We start from the raw sequence: 16,733 nt of genomic DNA, 5'->3' as shown, positions 1-16,733 counted from the left end.
CTATAAGATGCATCCAAATTTCGGGGATGTTAGAATGTTTTTGTTTTTGTTTTTTTTTTAAAGATCTTAAAATGGGTAGACAAAAATTTTTCTAAGAATGAAGGAGTTTCCCTTTATCCGCTGGCCCTCAGCTGAATTAAGCCCATCAGCCATGTTGTGCCACCTGTAGATGGATCGTGGCAGCTACGCAGGTGTGGCGAAGGCCTGGAGTTGAGGCCTCACGGGAGAGCAGGCTGATGGTCGGGACGTATAGGGACAACAGACGGGAGGCTGGCGGTACCATCCCCTCAGCACTCCGGCGTGCAGAGCACAGGCTCCTGCCTCCCTGGCATCTGCACCTGAGTGTGCACAGCCCTGCCTGTGCCTGAGGAAGTTGAAACCAGGGGGGGCCCGGGGACCACCGGCTGAGGAAGCTGGCTTTGAGGGCGGCCTGCTAGAGTCCCGCGTCGTCTGAGCCACCTCTGGGTGTCCCTGGGGTGACCCATATCGGCCAGTCCTGTACTGTCCAGAAGAGGCTGGGGCCCCTGATGTTGAGGGACAAGGTTACTTTGAAGGTGACTTGTCCTTAGCTGGGGACGGAATCTGCATCCAGACAGTACATGCATTGCTTGGCAAAGGATTATGTCCAGGGTTTGGAGAAACCATGTGGATAATAACCTAATTAGTAGAATCTCAGGAGCAATCTATTTCTGGCAGTTAAGTCGTCCATATTTAAGGTAGAATCCTTCCTCATGAGCTGGTCTGGACCCGCGTTTTTCTGGGATAGCCCCTCCGGCACACTCTTGAGTGGGAGTGGAGCAGACCACATCGATGCCAGGGTCCTGCTTCCTGCTCTGTCTGGGGCATGAACTTCAGCCCAGTCTTTTGATCAGGGGGTAAAGACACACCATGAGCCCAGAAGAGCATTCAGAGTTGCACAAGTCAGTCCTAAGCAGAGAGAGAGGGGGCCTCCTTCATCTACTTCCAGTAGGGCCCTGGGGCAGGATAAGAATGGGGCCGTCGGATGAGCCAGCAAGGGAGGACTCTTCTAGCTCTGCTTGACTGAAGTTCACCGTCCATGAGCCAGGGTCGGGGGCTGTGGGGGACTAGAGTCCCTTGGTCTTGAGGGGCTGGTGCAGTTGGAAGGGCGTGGGCCCGTTGTGACTGGTCGGTCTCTGTGGAGGCCAGCCCTGATAGCTGGCTCTGGGGACCATTGGACCTATTGGCCTGCTCACCCACCCTGTGGACCCCCCTTCCCAGCTCACCACTTGTCTCTGCTCCAGCAGCTGTGGCTGGGCGTGGCCGCCAGTTCAGCAAGTGGGGCTGTGAGTGACAGGCTAAAATTAGGTGTATCTACACCCCCAGGCCTCCTTTCATTGGGGTTGTTCTAAGCCTTCTAGATTTCGGGTTGACAGTCACCTGCCAAGCTTGAGGAGGGGGTGTGGGGCGGGGGCCTCCTGGGATTATGGATTTGGAAGTGCTGCGTTTTTGACTGCTCTTGGCTGGTGTCTGGGTGTCTGTGCATGCTGCTTCCTCCCCTGCAGGCTCGGACGGGAACAGCATGGACTCAGTGGATGGCTGCTGTGGCCCCAGGAAGACTGACAGTTTCCAGAACGCCCAAGCAGGCTCCAGTCCTAAGAAGGTGGACCTCATCATCTGGGAGATTGAGGTGCCCAAGGTAAGGGCTGCAAGTTCCACATCCCCTCAGACCCAGGGTCATCGGGCTTAGCGGGGAGGGACAGTAAACCCGAAGCAGCCCCTGAGCAAGCCAGAGGCTGGAGGGAAAGGGAGGGCCACACTCTACCAGGGCCCAGAGAGCGTCCTGCGACGTGGAGCTCCCACAGCTGCCTTCAGGGGGGACTTGTTCTCGTCTCCTTGAAACTCACAGGCTACTCACTCTCCCCCTGGGGCTTCCTTGTGTGTGCTGGAGCTCCCATCTATTTGGAGATGCTAGCAAAAACCAGACTGAGGACGTGGGCCAGGCGGGAGTCCCTTCGCCGTGCTCTGCTCTAAAGCTCCGCAACGCAAAGTATATTTGATAATTGAGCACAGCAAAAATCCATATTTCAGAGAGCTTGAAAAGTATAGACATGTATGAAGAAAATAACAAGCTGCTCTAATCTCACCCCCGGGAGTGACTGTGAAGACGGGTGTTTTCTTCTCGTCTTGCACCCTGTGGTTTTTAAACAAAACTGAGATGATGTTGCTTTAATTAATGCTTTTAAATATTTAACAATTTAATTTTCCTGTGTTATGCTTTGAAAATATAATTTTAACTGCATTATTCATTGTGTGAATGTCAGTTTACTTCACCAGTCTTCAAATCCAGGGTACCGAAGTGGTTTTGAGCTTCTTGCTGTTCTAACTTAACAATTTTATTAGCTTGATCTTGATGTTTATTGCTGGGGCTCAGAAATAATTGGCCAGCTGAATTCTCCTGGGCACCTAGCTCCCTCCGGTGGTGGAGACTTGGCTTCGTTTGAACTCTGGGTCAGGTGGGCTGCTTTGACCCCGGGGTGCTGGCTCCCTTGGTGTTTTCTCCCCCCGTGACCCCGAGAGGCATTGTACCCTCTTTTCCAGTGGTTGCAAAGGGCATGGGCAGGCAGCTTCCGGGCAGGGCCACTCCCAGGCGCCTCATGCTTTGTCACTGCCTGCAGAGGTCTGTGCTGAGGCCTTATCGTTCATTCTTAGCTCTTACTGTTCTTTCTGAGCTGAAATGCTGCATTTAGTTTTTAACCAAATCATTTCTCCAATCCTGGCTTTTGTATTCTTCCCTCATACCCTTCCTAAACAAGATTTTAAAGATATGTGCTTGTTCATTGTAATTTTGAAAGATCCTTTTTATCCTTTTGAAATTCAGTCCTAAGAACTGGTGCTTGCCCCCCCCCCCCAGGAATGTTTAATAGAAAGGCAGTCCTGTCTGAAGGGCACCTCCTATCTAAGGGAGATTGGTACTTGCAGACTGGAATACTGGCACCATTGGGGATGAATCAATGGGAGATAGTCCTCAGTATATTCCTACCTCCCTTAACCAAGCCCTGTATCCTCTCCTCTCTCCCAAGTATATTTAACTAGCACCGTAAGTTTCCTATTAGCAAAGTGAGAGAGAAGAATTTTTCCTTTTTTGCACTTATCACTGCTGTCTAAATCCTACTTCTTCCCAAAGCCAGAACTGGACGAGTAAAGGAGTAAGAACCGTTGCCTGAAGGTCCTTCCTTCTCAGCTCCAATGTGTGTTCAATCCCAACATCGAATGTGTAACACTGGTCTTCAGTCGGTACTGTACACTCAGGCTTCCTCTGTTTTAACTGATGAATAGTATTTTCAAGGCCCTCAGCATATTTGTATAGTTGCTTACCTGATATAAATGCAATATTAATGCCTTTAAAGTATGAATCTATGCCAAAGATCACCTTTTGTTTTATGAAAGATTACTTAGAGGAAATAAGAAAAACCACGTTTGCTCTCCATGTTCTTCCAGTGCTTTGGCACTGGTTTACACTTTGTGCCGATGTGCTTTTCTCTAATATCAGTGCTCAAGACACAGTGAGGCAAATTAAAAAAAAAAAACAAAAATAAAAAACCCCTGAAGACTGATTAGAGACATCACCACTAAAAAACTACATTTCTAAGCTAGGATTTGTTATATGCAAATATTTTCTGCCTCTTCTTTTGTTCTGTTTAAAACAATAAAGTGCATTTGTATTAAAAAAAAAAAAAAGCTCTGCAGCTCTGGGTGCAGTGCGACGGTGTCCCTGGGGGCTCTGCTGGGGCGGGGTCGTTTGGGATTGTCTCAGAGCCTGTCTTACTTACATCATGGCTAAGTTGGGCTTCTTCTGTCTGCCTTGAGCTCTTGGCACGCCGGGCACTTCTGCAGGCCTCATGCTCCAGAGGCTCTGGGCCACTGTCAATTGGCAGCAGAAGCCCAAGGGTTCTTTCTTTGACTTTTATTTTCGCATGGAGCCTCTTTATCTTCGAACCCGGATAGACTTGAGGAGGTGGAGGAGTTGTAAATCGACCTTTGTGCTGGTGAAACCTCTCCTAGTATAGATTTGGGAGGAGAAGATTCTGGCTTTGCAGCTTTCTGGATGTGGGCCATATTGTCGGGGAAGAAACGGGAACTGCTGAGAATGGGGGTCAGACTGTAGTTCAGCCCACTTAGTAGCTGTGTGATGTTGGGTGAGTTACTTAGCCCCTTTGAGCTCGTTAACTTCATCTGTAAAATGTTGATAAAAGTATCTGTTTCAGAGCTAAGCGCTCAGAACAGTGGCAGATGACTGCTGGCATGTTTACAGTTAATGGTATGTTTGAGCTTGACCTTGGGTAAAACAAAGGTAGGTCTTTGGGAACATAGGGAATTGGTTTCCTATTAACACCCCCAGTTGTCTCTTTCTCTCTCAGCACTTAGTTGGTCGGCTAATTGGCAAGCAGGGGCGGTATGTGAGTTTTCTGAAGCAAACATCTGGTGCCAAGATCTACATCTCAACCCTGCCTTACACCCAGAACATCCAGATCTGCCACATAGAAGGTCAGTGGCAGCTGCTGGCTTGGGTTTCATTGTCTTCCCTGAAATGTAAAGCATTTAAGTCCCAATTGTTCCCCTTTTGGAATCTTAAAAGTCTCCGAATAGGAAACCCTGCTCATCCCAGGTGAAGGGAACGTGGTGCGGCGGGGGAGAGGGGCGTCTTCCTTTAGCTCTCCTCTCCTGTTCAGCTGCCTGAAGGAGCCTCGGCTCCCTCCCCCAGATCTTCTGGCCAGGAGAGGCGTGGGCACTCATATGGGCAGGTTGGGGGGCCTGGGTTTAGGGTGCCTGCTGCCTCACGTGGCTTCCTTGCAGAGCAGAACGTGATTGCCCTCTGGTCGGTGAGGGCTGGGCCTTTCCCTTCTGCTAGCCTCCTCTTGCATTCAAAGCATGGGCACAACGGCAGAGGTACCACTGGAAAGGTCAGTGGGTTTTAAGCCTCTTTAGATGCTTTTCTTCTTAAGGCGAAACAGCTTTTTGGCTCCGGAAAGATACACGTGAACTCTAGGAAAACTCTTGTGGAGTGGGGCATGTGCGGGAGTTTGGTTTTGAAGTTTGTCGTACCCACTGTGACTCTCCTGCCTCTATCCCCCGTTTAGGTTCTCAGCATCATGTAGACAAAGCACTGAACTTGATTGGGAAGAAGTTCAAAGAACTGAACCTCACCAATATCTACGCTCCCCCCCTGCCGTCACTGGCACTGCCTTCTCTTCCAATGACTTCCTGGGTGAGCATGCGCCTGGCAGACCAGACCAGACCTTCTTGTCTCCCTTTCACTCCAATCTGCCCCAAATAAGAAACTCCCAAGACTGTGGGCCCAGAAGGGCAAGAGCTTGTTGATGCCTGTGACCTCTCACCTCTGGCCTCCTCTGGTCAGTTTGGTTCTGCTTCTAGCCTGCATTCTCTGCGGCTGGGCTCTGGGGCTGAGGTGCTGGTACAAAGCCAGACGTGCCTCTGTCCCCACTTGGAAGGACCATTCTCCTCGGGCTCTGACACCCAGGCACCTTTTGTGTTTTCAAGGCATTTGCCTAGAAAGGATTATAGTCTATCCAGGAGACTGGGTGCACCCAGACTGGCTTGGTGATGTGTCCAGAGTCCCAGGCTAACACCTCTGAGGCCTGGATGGGACCCACCTTTGTGGGCCTGAATGGGCTTGGAGTGGGTCCTTGTGTTCCTTACTCCTAGTTGAGCCAGGTCTAGTGGAGGCCCTGGTGAAGGGTTCCCTTCCCCTTCCCCTTCCCTCTCACGGGGGGTACCTAGATTATAAAGGAGCAGAAATTCTCCCCACTTGACCCTGGGATCCAGGTGGCTCCTTGGAGATTGCTCCTGGAGTTTGGCAGGAGGGGAAGCTGACATCTTGGGGCCTCTGTGTGCTGGGGTCTCTGGGGTCTCTGGGGCCTATTGCTCAAGATCCTGCAGCATGCCTCCAGCTCTATTTGAGCCTTCTCTCCCTGGTAGGAGAATTGTAGGGTTCTGTAGGCCAGAGATGATGACGGCACTTCACATGTGGGCTGAATGTGCTGCTTTAGGAAAATTGTCTCCCTGGTGTTGGTTTGGGAGGGTTGACTTCTTGGTTCTAAATCTTGCCGCCTCCGAAGATGCTTGTGCCATGGGGGGAGGGATGGGTGTCCAGTTACTGTCCTGTGGATATTGGGGAGCGGGCTGAACCCGACTCCATGCTTTACTTCTGAACGCTAGCATTTTTTTCCCCAGCAGGCTTGGACCAGACCCACTCTTTAATTGTAAATAATTGAGCGGCTGGGATGGCTTCCTTCCCTTGTTCTCTGTGTGGCTTGGTGGAACTGGAGAGGAGATCCCAGGTGCCTTTCAACCAGCTGCACTGGGGGGAGGTGGGGAGGTCAGGACTCTTAGCCAGAGGCCCAGCCACCTGACTGGAAGGTGGCCTCAACATCTTCCTGTGTCCAGGGCACCTAGATGTTGCCTGTAACTTGACATCAGGAGAACTAGTGTCTAGGGACAAGTCATTTTGAGAACAGTCTTGGCCTCTGCTAGGGCCTTTAATGTTGGGCCTGGCCACTGAGCAAACCTACATTCCAAATCCCAGAGCGGGGATGAGTTGGGAGGAGGTCTGTGGAGTGCAGAGAGGAGGAGACAGGATGACTCAGACTGTTGCATTCTTGCTGGCAGGAAAGCAGAGTAGAGGGACCCTGCCGGACTTAGAGCTCCTGGGGTCAGCTGCAGGGCCCAGGTTGCTGGCTGACAGGCCTGGGGCCTGCCCACCTCTTACTCTCTGGTGGCTTGTTCTCTGTGGCCCCTCGTTCCCTTGCTTCGAGAGAGGCTCCTGCCCAGGCCCTACATGGTATGTACAGCTGGCTCCTCCCTGCCCAGCCCTGGGACGAGGCCTCCTCTAGAGGTTACTCTTGGCATTGCAGGACAAGGGCCGCTGGAGTACGCTTTCCATGGCTGAAGTAGTTGACCTTGGGCTTCTGCCATTTGGGTGCCGTGTCGCTTTGGGCTGCCACGCCCTTTTCAGAGATGTGCCAGCTCAGAGGTTTGCCCTGGGGCCTCTGGGCTTACCTCAAACCTGAGAAGGGAAGGATCGCTGCAGTGCCTGCTGCCCCTTCCCCTTCCCTACAGCTCATGCTCCCTGATGGCATCACTGTGGAGGTGATCGTGGTCAACCAGGTCAATGCCGGGCACCTGTTCGTGCAGCAGCACACGCACCCTACCTTCCATGCACTGCGTAGCCTGGACCAGCAGATGTACCTGTGTTACTCGCAGCCCGGAATCCCCACCTTGCCCACCCCGGTGGAAAGTAAGTGCTGCCTGGGGCTCAGTTGGGGAGCCTTGGGCTCTGGCCAGGCCAGGGGGAGGAGTTTTGGGAGTGGCCTATCCTTCCTTTGGTCTTGACCCAGGAGGAGGATGTTCTGGGATCCTTCACATGAACAGCATCCCTGAGTTCTTGCCATCAGCGTGGAGTTAGTCTGGGCTGAGTTTCCCAGCTTTCCTAATGGAAATGGTCTTTCCACTGGCTGACAGAGTCCCATGGCGTTGGAGTGGGTTTTTGACACATGAGTTCAGATCCCAGCTCTGCCATTTATCTGTTGAATGGGGCGATGCCCACTTGTTTCAGGAATCAGGGTTGGATGTATGTGTGTTATATGTAAAGTACCTGATCCAGATGATGGTTTTCGGAGACGCTCCCTGAGAGCAGTAGACCCTGCTGTGGGGTGTCTCACCTCCATGTGACAGATGAGAAAACAGGCTCTCAAGTCAGATGGCTGGCCCAGGTGATACCTGAGCAGGAACTGGGCTCTAAACTCAGTTGTGCTTCTGAGTCTGTGCTTTATCACTTTTTCTTATTGCTCTTGTTGGCAAGAATCCAATGTCAGAACATCTCTTCACCCACCCCTAGCAGGTACTCCTACCCTGGAGCACCCTGATGGGCTTTTAAGGATTTAGGGAAACCTTTGTAGCAGAAATAAGGATTTAATTGTCATCAGAGTCTCTTAACGTTGCTTCAGTCCATCAGTGAGGACCAAACTGGGGTCTGAGAGGACTGTACCAGGGGCTCCCTTTAAGGGTCAGGGTGAGGACATGGTGAGGTCAGCTCTGTGTGCAGGCCCTCACCCCGTAGTTCCATGTGTCCGGTCCCTGCTGCCGTGGGGCGGGGTAGGTGACTGCTGACGCACTTGCTCCCTGGCCATGGCTGCCTGGGAGGCCTGTGTTCTTGGCACCTTCCTGAAGCAAAGGCTAGAAGAGGCGGCCTTAAGCCTAGGGGTCCTCTTCTGATCATTTAAGAGTCACCATGGGCCGGAACAGGCTAACAAGATCTGCTGCACTTGGGAGGTTCTAGATTCTTTATGGGACTTTCCCTTAAGAATGTAAGTCCCCATTCCCTGAATTTTGGATTTTACTTGGTTCTTGGTTTTTTTTACTTTGTTCCTTCTGGTCAGTCCTTGTTCATCTCAGGCCTTAGGTTTCAGAGAGTAAGTGGATCTGGAAGAATGCTTTTTGGTCTAGAGAGCTTTTGGGTGGCATACATGGGAGGCCAGATTTCCCACGTTCAGGTCCGTCCCTTGGCGCCGGTCTTGGCCTCCAGGGCAGCTTTGGAGACTCCTGGCTATTTCCCAGCCCTGTGGAGGCACAGGCCTCTGAGAAGTAATGTGGGGAGGTGGGTAGCATCGACCGGGGTGACCCTTGGTGCCCTGCCCTAAGCCAGGAGTATCCACACGCTCTCTTCCTGACCTGCAGTAACGGTCATCTGCGCTGCCCCTGGCGTGGACGGTGCTTGGTGGCGAGCCCAAGTGGTGGCCTCCTATGAGGAAAGCAATGAAGTGGAGATCCGCTACGTGGACTACGGTGGATATAAGAGAGTGAAAGTGGACGTGCTCCGGCAGATCCGGTGGGTCCGCACTCCTCAGACATGTACACACCCCATGTGTCAGGGGATGTGGGATTACTGCAGAGCTGGCTCAGTTCTACCAAGCCTGGGACATAGGTTGACTCTTCTGCTGCCTACTCTGATAGAAACAGACTGCACTGCTTGCCTCAGCTAGAAAGGCCTGTCTTGGGGCAGAGGTCCCTCAAGTATCCTTAGGGCAGAAGTGAAGCAGGCTTCTCTCTGGGATCTTGATGCCAGGAGTCCCTCTGAGGTCAGGCTGCTGCAGGGGGGGAGGCCTGCATTCAGACATGCTGGGAGCTGCGGCCTGCTGCCCATCATATATGCCTCTGCTTGGTTTCGTTTTGGGTTTGCTGAGGGCTCACAGCGCTAAAGCACAAAGTAAATATTGGCCTGAAATGGAATCAGCCTTCAGGTTCATAAACAGTGTTCCTTCCTTGCCTTTCTAGATCTGACTTTGTGACTCTGCCATTCCAGGGAGCAGAGGTTCTTCTGGACAGCGTGATGCCCTTGTCAGGTAACAGATGGGGCCCCTGGCAAGGTGGGAACCGTGGTTGAGAGTATGTCTTTCTCCTTGAGAGCCTTCGTTTGTGCCTGGGGGACTTAGGCTAACACAGCTTGCTGCCTCGGTCAGAGTTTGACTGGATAGGTCTGGGCCGAGGCCTGAGGACGTGCCTCTCTAACAAATACTCAGCTGATGCCACCAGTGCTGCTGGCCCATGGACCACCCTTCCAGGGCCGCCGTTCTGGACTTTCCCCAGGCCACCAATTCGGAGAGGTTTCTAACACAGGACGTAGCTGAGACCCAGGGTCCTAGCATCCGTGGCCGAGGGTAGGTGCAGAGGCACGCAGCACTGCTCATCTGGGCCTCTACCCCTGGGGCACCGTGGGGACCGTGCTGACACTCACGGGTGTGGTATCCTACACTGACCCCGTCCCCAGACGGAAGGGACTAGCGGAGTGATCTGGGCGAGTTAGCCTCGCCGGTTTTCTAAACCCTCTGGAAAATGGGATGGTGTCTGTCCTTCGGGCTGGCCAAAGGAATTACATAAATCCGGGAACTGGTATGTGGACGGTGGTCAAGTTGCAGCTGCCCATGATGAGGAATTTGGTATTTGTAGGTGATAGTCCACTCATCTTGTTCTGGTCTGCATCCGGGAAGTGCTCTGGAGACCCTGCAGGCTTGCTGCAGTCTGGGCCGCCCGAGTGCTGGGCGACAGCCTCCTACTGTTTTCCCGTATTGCTCTTCTGTGGTTCCATCCGTTTCTGTCCGTCTCCGCAGTCTGTCCAAGCCCAGCTGCAGTGCCCCCCCGTCACCCCCCCCAGACCTTTGTGGCCCTGCCTCCCCATCCTGCTGTTTCTTGCCTCGGCTGTGTGCTTGCGCCTAACCGTGTGAGGCGGTGGGGGGTGCCGCCCCGTGCCCTGCCCCGCTGCGCTCTGTGGCTTCACCTTCGTCGGGTGTCACCGGAGGAAGGTTCAGCCTGGTCAGCGCCCAGATGAGGTGGTGGCGGCAGCAGCGTTTCCCTTGAAGACAGAGTTTCTGTCCCTTTGCTCCTGTCCCCCGGCAGTAGCCTGTAGCAGAGCCCCTTTGAGTGTACCCGCTTAGAGCCCCACGGAGGCCTGGCCTCTGTCCCTGCCACAGGTGGCTCTTCCAGATGGAAGTTCTCCGGTCCCTGGAGGCATCCGCTCGGAAAACCCCTGGAAGCTGTGTGAGCAACAAGAATGCTTTGCCTCCATGAAAGCCTAAATGCTGCCTTTTCCTTTTAAAGATGATGACCACTTTTCACCTGAAGCGGATGCAGCCATGAGCGAGATGACCGGAAACACAGCGCTGCTGGCTCAGGTGTGTGCCTGGGAGGCGGGCAGGCTGGCCAGGGTCTGTCTGAGGAGCCTCCTGCCTGGCTTTTGTGCAGTGCCTCCCGGCCTCTTATCAAGGATCTTGGATTCTTGGCAACTGACCTTTGAATTCCTTTCTCCTTTGTGGCTTGGGCCCTGGGTTGGTCAGCAGTCTTTAACGAGGGGTGCATGGGCGGGGGGGAGCTTTTAAACATGCTTGCTTTCTTCTGTTGGTTTTCTAGGTGACAAGTTACAGTCCAACTGGCCTTCCTCTAATTCAGCTATGGAGTGTGGTTGGAAATGAAGTAAGTTCTGTTCTTTTCCTTTAAGTTATTGGCCAGCAGTCGCAGATTGATTTGGAGCTGATTCTGCCATTGTATCCTCTTGAGCTAATCAGAGGATGTAACTGTAGACCAGTGCACCCCCCCCCCCCACCTCGGGACATTTAGCAATGTCTGGAGACATTTTTTTGGTTGCCCCAGTCGGGGGTGGCGATGCTAGTGGCGTCTGGCAGGTAGGGGCTGGGGAGTGCTGTTGAATCTCCCACAGTGCACAGGACAGGCCCCACAACAAAATGTCAGTGGTCCTTCCTGGACCTAGGCCTTTCTGGACCTTGTGTCCACTGGGTTTTCCACCCCATTTCACGGTGTTAATGCTTAAATTTCTTTAGTGTACTGAAAAGCCCGCCTTCATGCCGACAGAACATTCAGTAAATGCCCTCATTGGCCTAGAAGGGTCCTGTCCCCCACCCGCCACTTCTCTGGTGCCCGGCATGTGCAGTGGTCATCTGGGACCGAGAGAGGGAGAACCGTCGTCGGCCTGACAGCCGGCCCCGAGGTGCAGTGGGTAAAGCTCTTAAGGGACTTTGTTTTCCAGGCGGTGTTGATAAACCGGTCGCTGGTGGAGCGAGGCCTTGCTCAGTGGGTAGACAGCTACTACGCGAGCCTCTGACCCCCGTCTCCCACAGACGCTTCTGGAGTCTTTATGCACTGTTGAAACCAGGCTTGGCGCTGAGGCAAAGACACTACATCAGAATAACAAACGTTATCTTCCCCAGAAAGTCGTCTTTTTTTTTCTCCCCCCCCACATTGTAGTCATGTTGAGAAGTCTCCTCTTTCAGACAAGGAAGGAACCATGGGTTCTTTCAAAGCCATAGGATGGTGTTTAACAAGCCAGTCAGTTTAGGCTGGTTCCAAGCCTTTAAAAAAAAAAAAAAAAAAGTGAAAGTAAAACTCTCAACCAGGTTGTCCTTGACCACCTCTGTTCCCATCTTCCTTCTTACCTGCTCCCCTCACTCAGAACCAAACCAACCGCAGCAGACGGACCAAGGGATGTGTTGCCTGAGAGGGTTTCTTTTCCTTCAAAATCTTTCTTCAGGGAGCAAGACATGAAATCACTAATTGGTATTGATTACTTGTACAGCTTACGTCAACAAATTTATGATGTTTGGCCAGTTTTTATAAACTTCATCTAGGTCTCTAGGAAGGCAGACTTTTTAATGCATATGTAAATACGAAGCAGTCAGATCTCCGGCCTTGGTCCGTGGGGGGGCGGGGGCGGGGAAGGGTTATCTTGCCAAGCCTGGTTGTAATTTGTAACCATTTTCTATTTGTGCAAACTCTGTAAATATATGTTTAAAAAAATGTAATATTTTGTATAAGATACACTGGAGAACAAAGGGAACTCAAGATTTTTCCACACCCCACATGATCAGTGAGCTACCCCTGCGGGCTCCTGTGGCTTCCAGCACACTGGACAGGGTGACTGTAGGGTATAGATTGTGAGCTGGGATTTTTTTTTTTTTTCCTGTACAAATTTGTTAAAAAAAAAAAAAAAATCAACTCATTTGAATTACCTTCCCGTGGTGTGTTTGATTCTTTTTTTAGACTGACTTTTAGCATTGGGCTGACATAAGAAAGTAACTTAATATAAATCTTGAACTGTGTACATTGTAGCTTTGAGTCCATTTCTTCCAGGGTGAGAGGGTTGGGGTGGGGAGTGAGGTGGTGCTGAGTGTGGAGGGGCCCCATCTAGAGGAGCCCCTTTAGCCAGAAACTTCCATTTTTTCCCTCTCCTTGCCCCACAAGGTGGCAGCCAAGCTTCCCTCTGGCTTCCCCTAGTGAGTGTCTCAGATAGCCAGGCCTGAGTTTAAAGCACTGATTTCCACAATTCCTTGGGCGTTCTCAATAGATCTTTGAAGTTATGTCATCTGTTGCGGTGGTAGGAGCAATATATGCCTACATGGGGAGAGCAGAGTGAAGTTTTGATTTTTTAAAGATTTATTATTTTTTAAGATTTTTATTTATTTGACAGTGAGAGCAGGAACACAGCAGGGGGAGTGGGAGAGGGAGAAGCAGGCCTCCCGCAGAGCAGGGAGCCCGATGTGGGACTTGATCCCAGGACCCTGGGATCATGACCTGAGCCCAAGGCAGACGCTTAACACCTGAGCCACCCAGGCGCCCCTAAAGATTTTACAAAGAGTATGTGCTTACAGGAGGGATGGGCAGGGGAAGAGGGGGAGAGAGAGAGAAAGGATCTTAAGTAGATGCCCCACTGAGCACGGACCCCAATATGGGGCTCGAGATTATGACCTGAGTGGAAATCAAGGGTCTGATGCTTGACTGATTGAGCCACCCAGGTGCCCCAGAATAACGTTTTGATTTAACAGACCCTCCAGGGCAAAGGCAGACTCGGGCCCTTTGGCCTGTGTCTCGGAGCTTACCGCTCCCCCCCCCCCCCGCCCGCCCCGCACCTGGGTTTCTGGAGAGTGGAGGCTGCCCAAGGTTCCTTCACACTGAAGGAATCCTCCCACAGAGCTGCAGCCACTCTCCCGGGCCGTGGGTAACGAGTGGTTAACAGCCCGTTTCCCTCACCTGTAGGATCAGATCATGGGACCAACCTCAAGGCAATGAAGGAAAATCATGGGAGTGTCCCCTGCTCGTACGGAGCTTGGCCCAAGGCAAGCTCTTATGGGGTCGTAGCTGAAGTCATCCTAAGTTCCAGCAGTAATTGGCTGTGACATTGGCCAGCTTGGGTTACACCCAGTCTCAGCTTTTTCTGTACAACTCTGTATCAGCTGGAGCAGACAAGGGTGTGTGGGAGCCTTCAAGCCAGTTTGGGGGAAGTCGCAAAGCCTGGTGCGCAGATTTGGCCTTCGGGAGCTATTGAAAGGTTTTGGTGGAGGGGGCCGCAGAATTCTGGTGCCTGGTGGGGGACAGGGTGGTCCAGACCAGATGAGGGCTTCCAGTGAGACGGCTCCTGGGGGCACGGGTCAGGATCCCTTTGACGAGGCCCCCAGGACTGGGGGAGGTGGGCAGTGGGGATGAGGAGGCGGGCTGTTCAGGGCTTATGGTCTTAGCCTTCAGGGATGGGTCCCTTTAAGGAGGTTTTGAAAGATGGGAGTAAAGTGAGTTTAGAGGTTGGCGAAGGTCATGTACTCTTTGAATTAACCCTTCTTAGATTACAGAGTTCGGAAAAAGTTGATTTTGACCATTTTGCTGGTAATCTTGTTCTTATGGAGGGGTAGGTTTAGGGAGGTCCTCACTCCCCCATTCTGGACGTCAGTACTCTGGGCCAGTGTATTTTAGACATCTGCTCGAGTTAACTGGGCCATCCAGGGGGCTGGTTTAAGTATGACTTTGAAAACTCATGGTGCTGGAGGGAGACTTGGTCACCTGCCCTGGGATATGGGGGAGACAGGTGGAATGCTGGGTGCAGGAGGCTAGAGCTTCCAACCTGTTCTTACTACAGGTGTTTATTTCAACTGCTTCCCCTCTGGTCCTCGGGGCCCTGCCAAGTGGGGCTGTTCCCAGTGGGGTGTCAGCATGGGGGCTGGGGCCCGGGTTACTGATACGCCTGGTACAGCCTCTTGCATGCCCCTTAACCATCACGGGCTTAAGATAAATCAAGATGAGTAGCTGGAGTGATGGAGAGCTTATTGTGTCAAGACAGTGTGCCGTTTTGGAGGAGATACTTGGTCCTCGTGAGACCCCAGTCAGAAGCTGACCCTGGAAATAGATGGTGACTTAGAAAGTGGTTTGCAGTTGGACACTCAAAGCCAGGCTCTTGTCCCAAGGCAGGTCGCAACCACAGCTACTCTGAAGTAACGTGAGAACTGATCATGCTTTGTTCCGCATCCCCATGTAAAGACTACGGTCGTTAAATCATCAGCCTGCGAAACAGTCTTAACAACTGAGAATGGGGAAAACACCATGGCAGGAGGTGATCAATCATTTTGCTTATATGGGAGATTAAAATTTGAGAGAAATGTAAATAAAGCCAGGAAGAACACGTAGCATCTAGGCCAGAGTGGTTTTGTTCTTTGATGATCTAAAAAGGAAAAAAAATCTCCACTGGGAAAGGTCATCAGGGATATGGACAGAAAAGAGAACATCTGGATTGTTTCTACACCAGCACTGTCCAGTAGAAACGTGAGCCACGTGTGTAATTTAAAATTTTCTAGGAGCCTCAATAGAAAGGAAAAAACCAGGTGAGACTGATTTTAGTAGTTTGTTTAACCTAACATTTCAACATGTAATGCACATTGGAAATATCAATGAGATTTTATAGTATTTTTCATACTAAGTCTTGGGGAATCCTATGTGTATATTTTACACTTCCAGCCTGTCTTTGCTGACTAATCACGGCTCAGGTGCTCAGGCGGCGACCTTGTTGGGTACCAGCCTCCCACCGATCAACATTATACCAGTACTGACGGCCTTATGTTGGTGTGTGTCCTTATCTTATTCAAAAAGCTCTAGGTTCCTTTGCACATTTATTTTTCCAGATGACCTTTAGCATGATTTTTTTTTGAGAGGCAATCATGGTGAATGTTTTACCAACATTTGGAAAAAATAATGCATGTTGTTGGTTTGTTATAAAGTTTTATGTAATATATTAAATTGAGCTTATAAATTATTCATATCTAGTTTTTCTTTCTTGCCCTCTCCCTCCATTTTGTTTTTGGTTTTTTTTTTTTTTTTTTTGGTCTGTACTTTCTGTCCATTCCCAAGAAAAGTGCACTAAAAGATTCTGGTATTGTCACATTTTCCTGTTCTTCATAAGTGGAAACTTCTGAAAGAAGCTGTTGTGTTGCTAGGTTTGAAAAAGCTCATGGGTGATATTTTCTCATCAATGTGAAGTATCTTTGGTATTCTGTTTGGTGCTTTTGGTTTTAAATTTTGTATTTTTTTCTGTCATTTAATGAGGTGGGTGGATGGCTTATAAACAGCACACTGCCAGAATTTTTTTTTTCTTTTAGCGAAATCTAAGAGGTCAGTAGGTGAATCTGACTTGTTCATTGTAGTCACCGTTGCAATATTATTTGCCATTTAGTTCATTTTTCTGTTTTGTTTTGGGTGATTTTAGGCCTTTTTTGTTTGTTTTTGCTTTTTTCATTTGCTTGATCAGAACTTTTCCCTGTAGTAAATTTAGCATTTATTTTTATTTTTTAAAAGATTTTATTTATTTGAGAGAGAGAACAAAAGCAGGGAGTCGGGGGTGAGGAGGAGCAGAGGGAGAGGGAGAAACAGACTCCTGGCTGAGCGGGGAGCCCAACGCGGGGCTCGATCCCAGGACCCTGGGATCATGACCTGAGCCGAAGGCAGCCGCTTAACCAACTGAGCCACCCAGGTGCCCCTCAATTTAGCATTTAACATCTTGTTTCTGTGTTATCAGTGGATATCAGTTATTTGCCAGTAACTTTGAATTTATGTTTCTCTTAATACCACATAGTTACATTTCCTCCTTTCTCCCCAAAAGGGAAACTCAGCAGAAAGATTTCTGCCTTTCTTCCTACAGATGTGCATGCACACACTTTCTCTGTCTCCTGGGTTTTGTTAGAATCATCTAGAATCCAGTTCAGAATGCCAAACTTTTTTCACATATGCTTCTATCTCAAGAGTTTTAGAATGGTGACATTAAACTTCAGTCACGTTACCGGGAAACATTTTCACCAACTTTGTTTCACTAGCTTTATTCCTACTATTTCTTACACACCTGCTCCTGAGGTCTTTATTTTGATTCACTTTTGTCT

At 50.6% G+C, this 16,733-nt stretch overlaps 1 protein-coding gene across 5 annotated transcripts in view; it reads left to right on the top strand.

The window, feature by feature from the left end:
* AKAP1 (A-kinase anchoring protein 1) overlaps positions 1-15,616 on the top strand; it is a 37,210-nt gene extending 21,594 nt beyond the window's left edge. For all 5 annotated transcript variants that reach the window (XM_027625453.2, XM_027625450.2, XM_027625449.2 and 2 more), the window contains 9 exons: positions 1,524-1,657; positions 4,380-4,506; positions 5,100-5,227; positions 7,099-7,276; positions 8,716-8,866; positions 9,313-9,380; positions 10,633-10,706; positions 10,942-11,004; positions 11,576-15,616. In XM_027625453.2, the coding sequence (XP_027481254.1) occupies positions 1,524-1,657; positions 4,380-4,506; positions 5,100-5,227; positions 7,099-7,276; positions 8,716-8,866; positions 9,313-9,380; positions 10,633-10,706; positions 10,942-11,004; positions 11,576-11,650 (998 nt within the window). In that variant the 3' untranslated portion in view covers positions 11,651-15,616. The remainder of the gene's footprint in view (positions 1-1,523; positions 1,658-4,379; positions 4,507-5,099; positions 5,228-7,098; positions 7,277-8,715; positions 8,867-9,312; positions 9,381-10,632; positions 10,707-10,941; positions 11,005-11,575) is intronic.
* The last annotated feature ends 1,117 nt before the right edge of the window (positions 15,617-16,733 follow it).

This window comes from Zalophus californianus, chromosome 16 (assembly GCF_009762305.2).
Source record: "Zalophus californianus isolate mZalCal1 chromosome 16, mZalCal1.pri.v2, whole genome shotgun sequence".
Classification (NCBI taxonomy): Eukaryota; Metazoa; Chordata; class Mammalia; order Carnivora; family Otariidae; genus Zalophus; species Zalophus californianus.
Note: the sequence above shows the minus strand (reverse complement) of the source record. Positions and strands in the feature narration are given on the sequence as shown.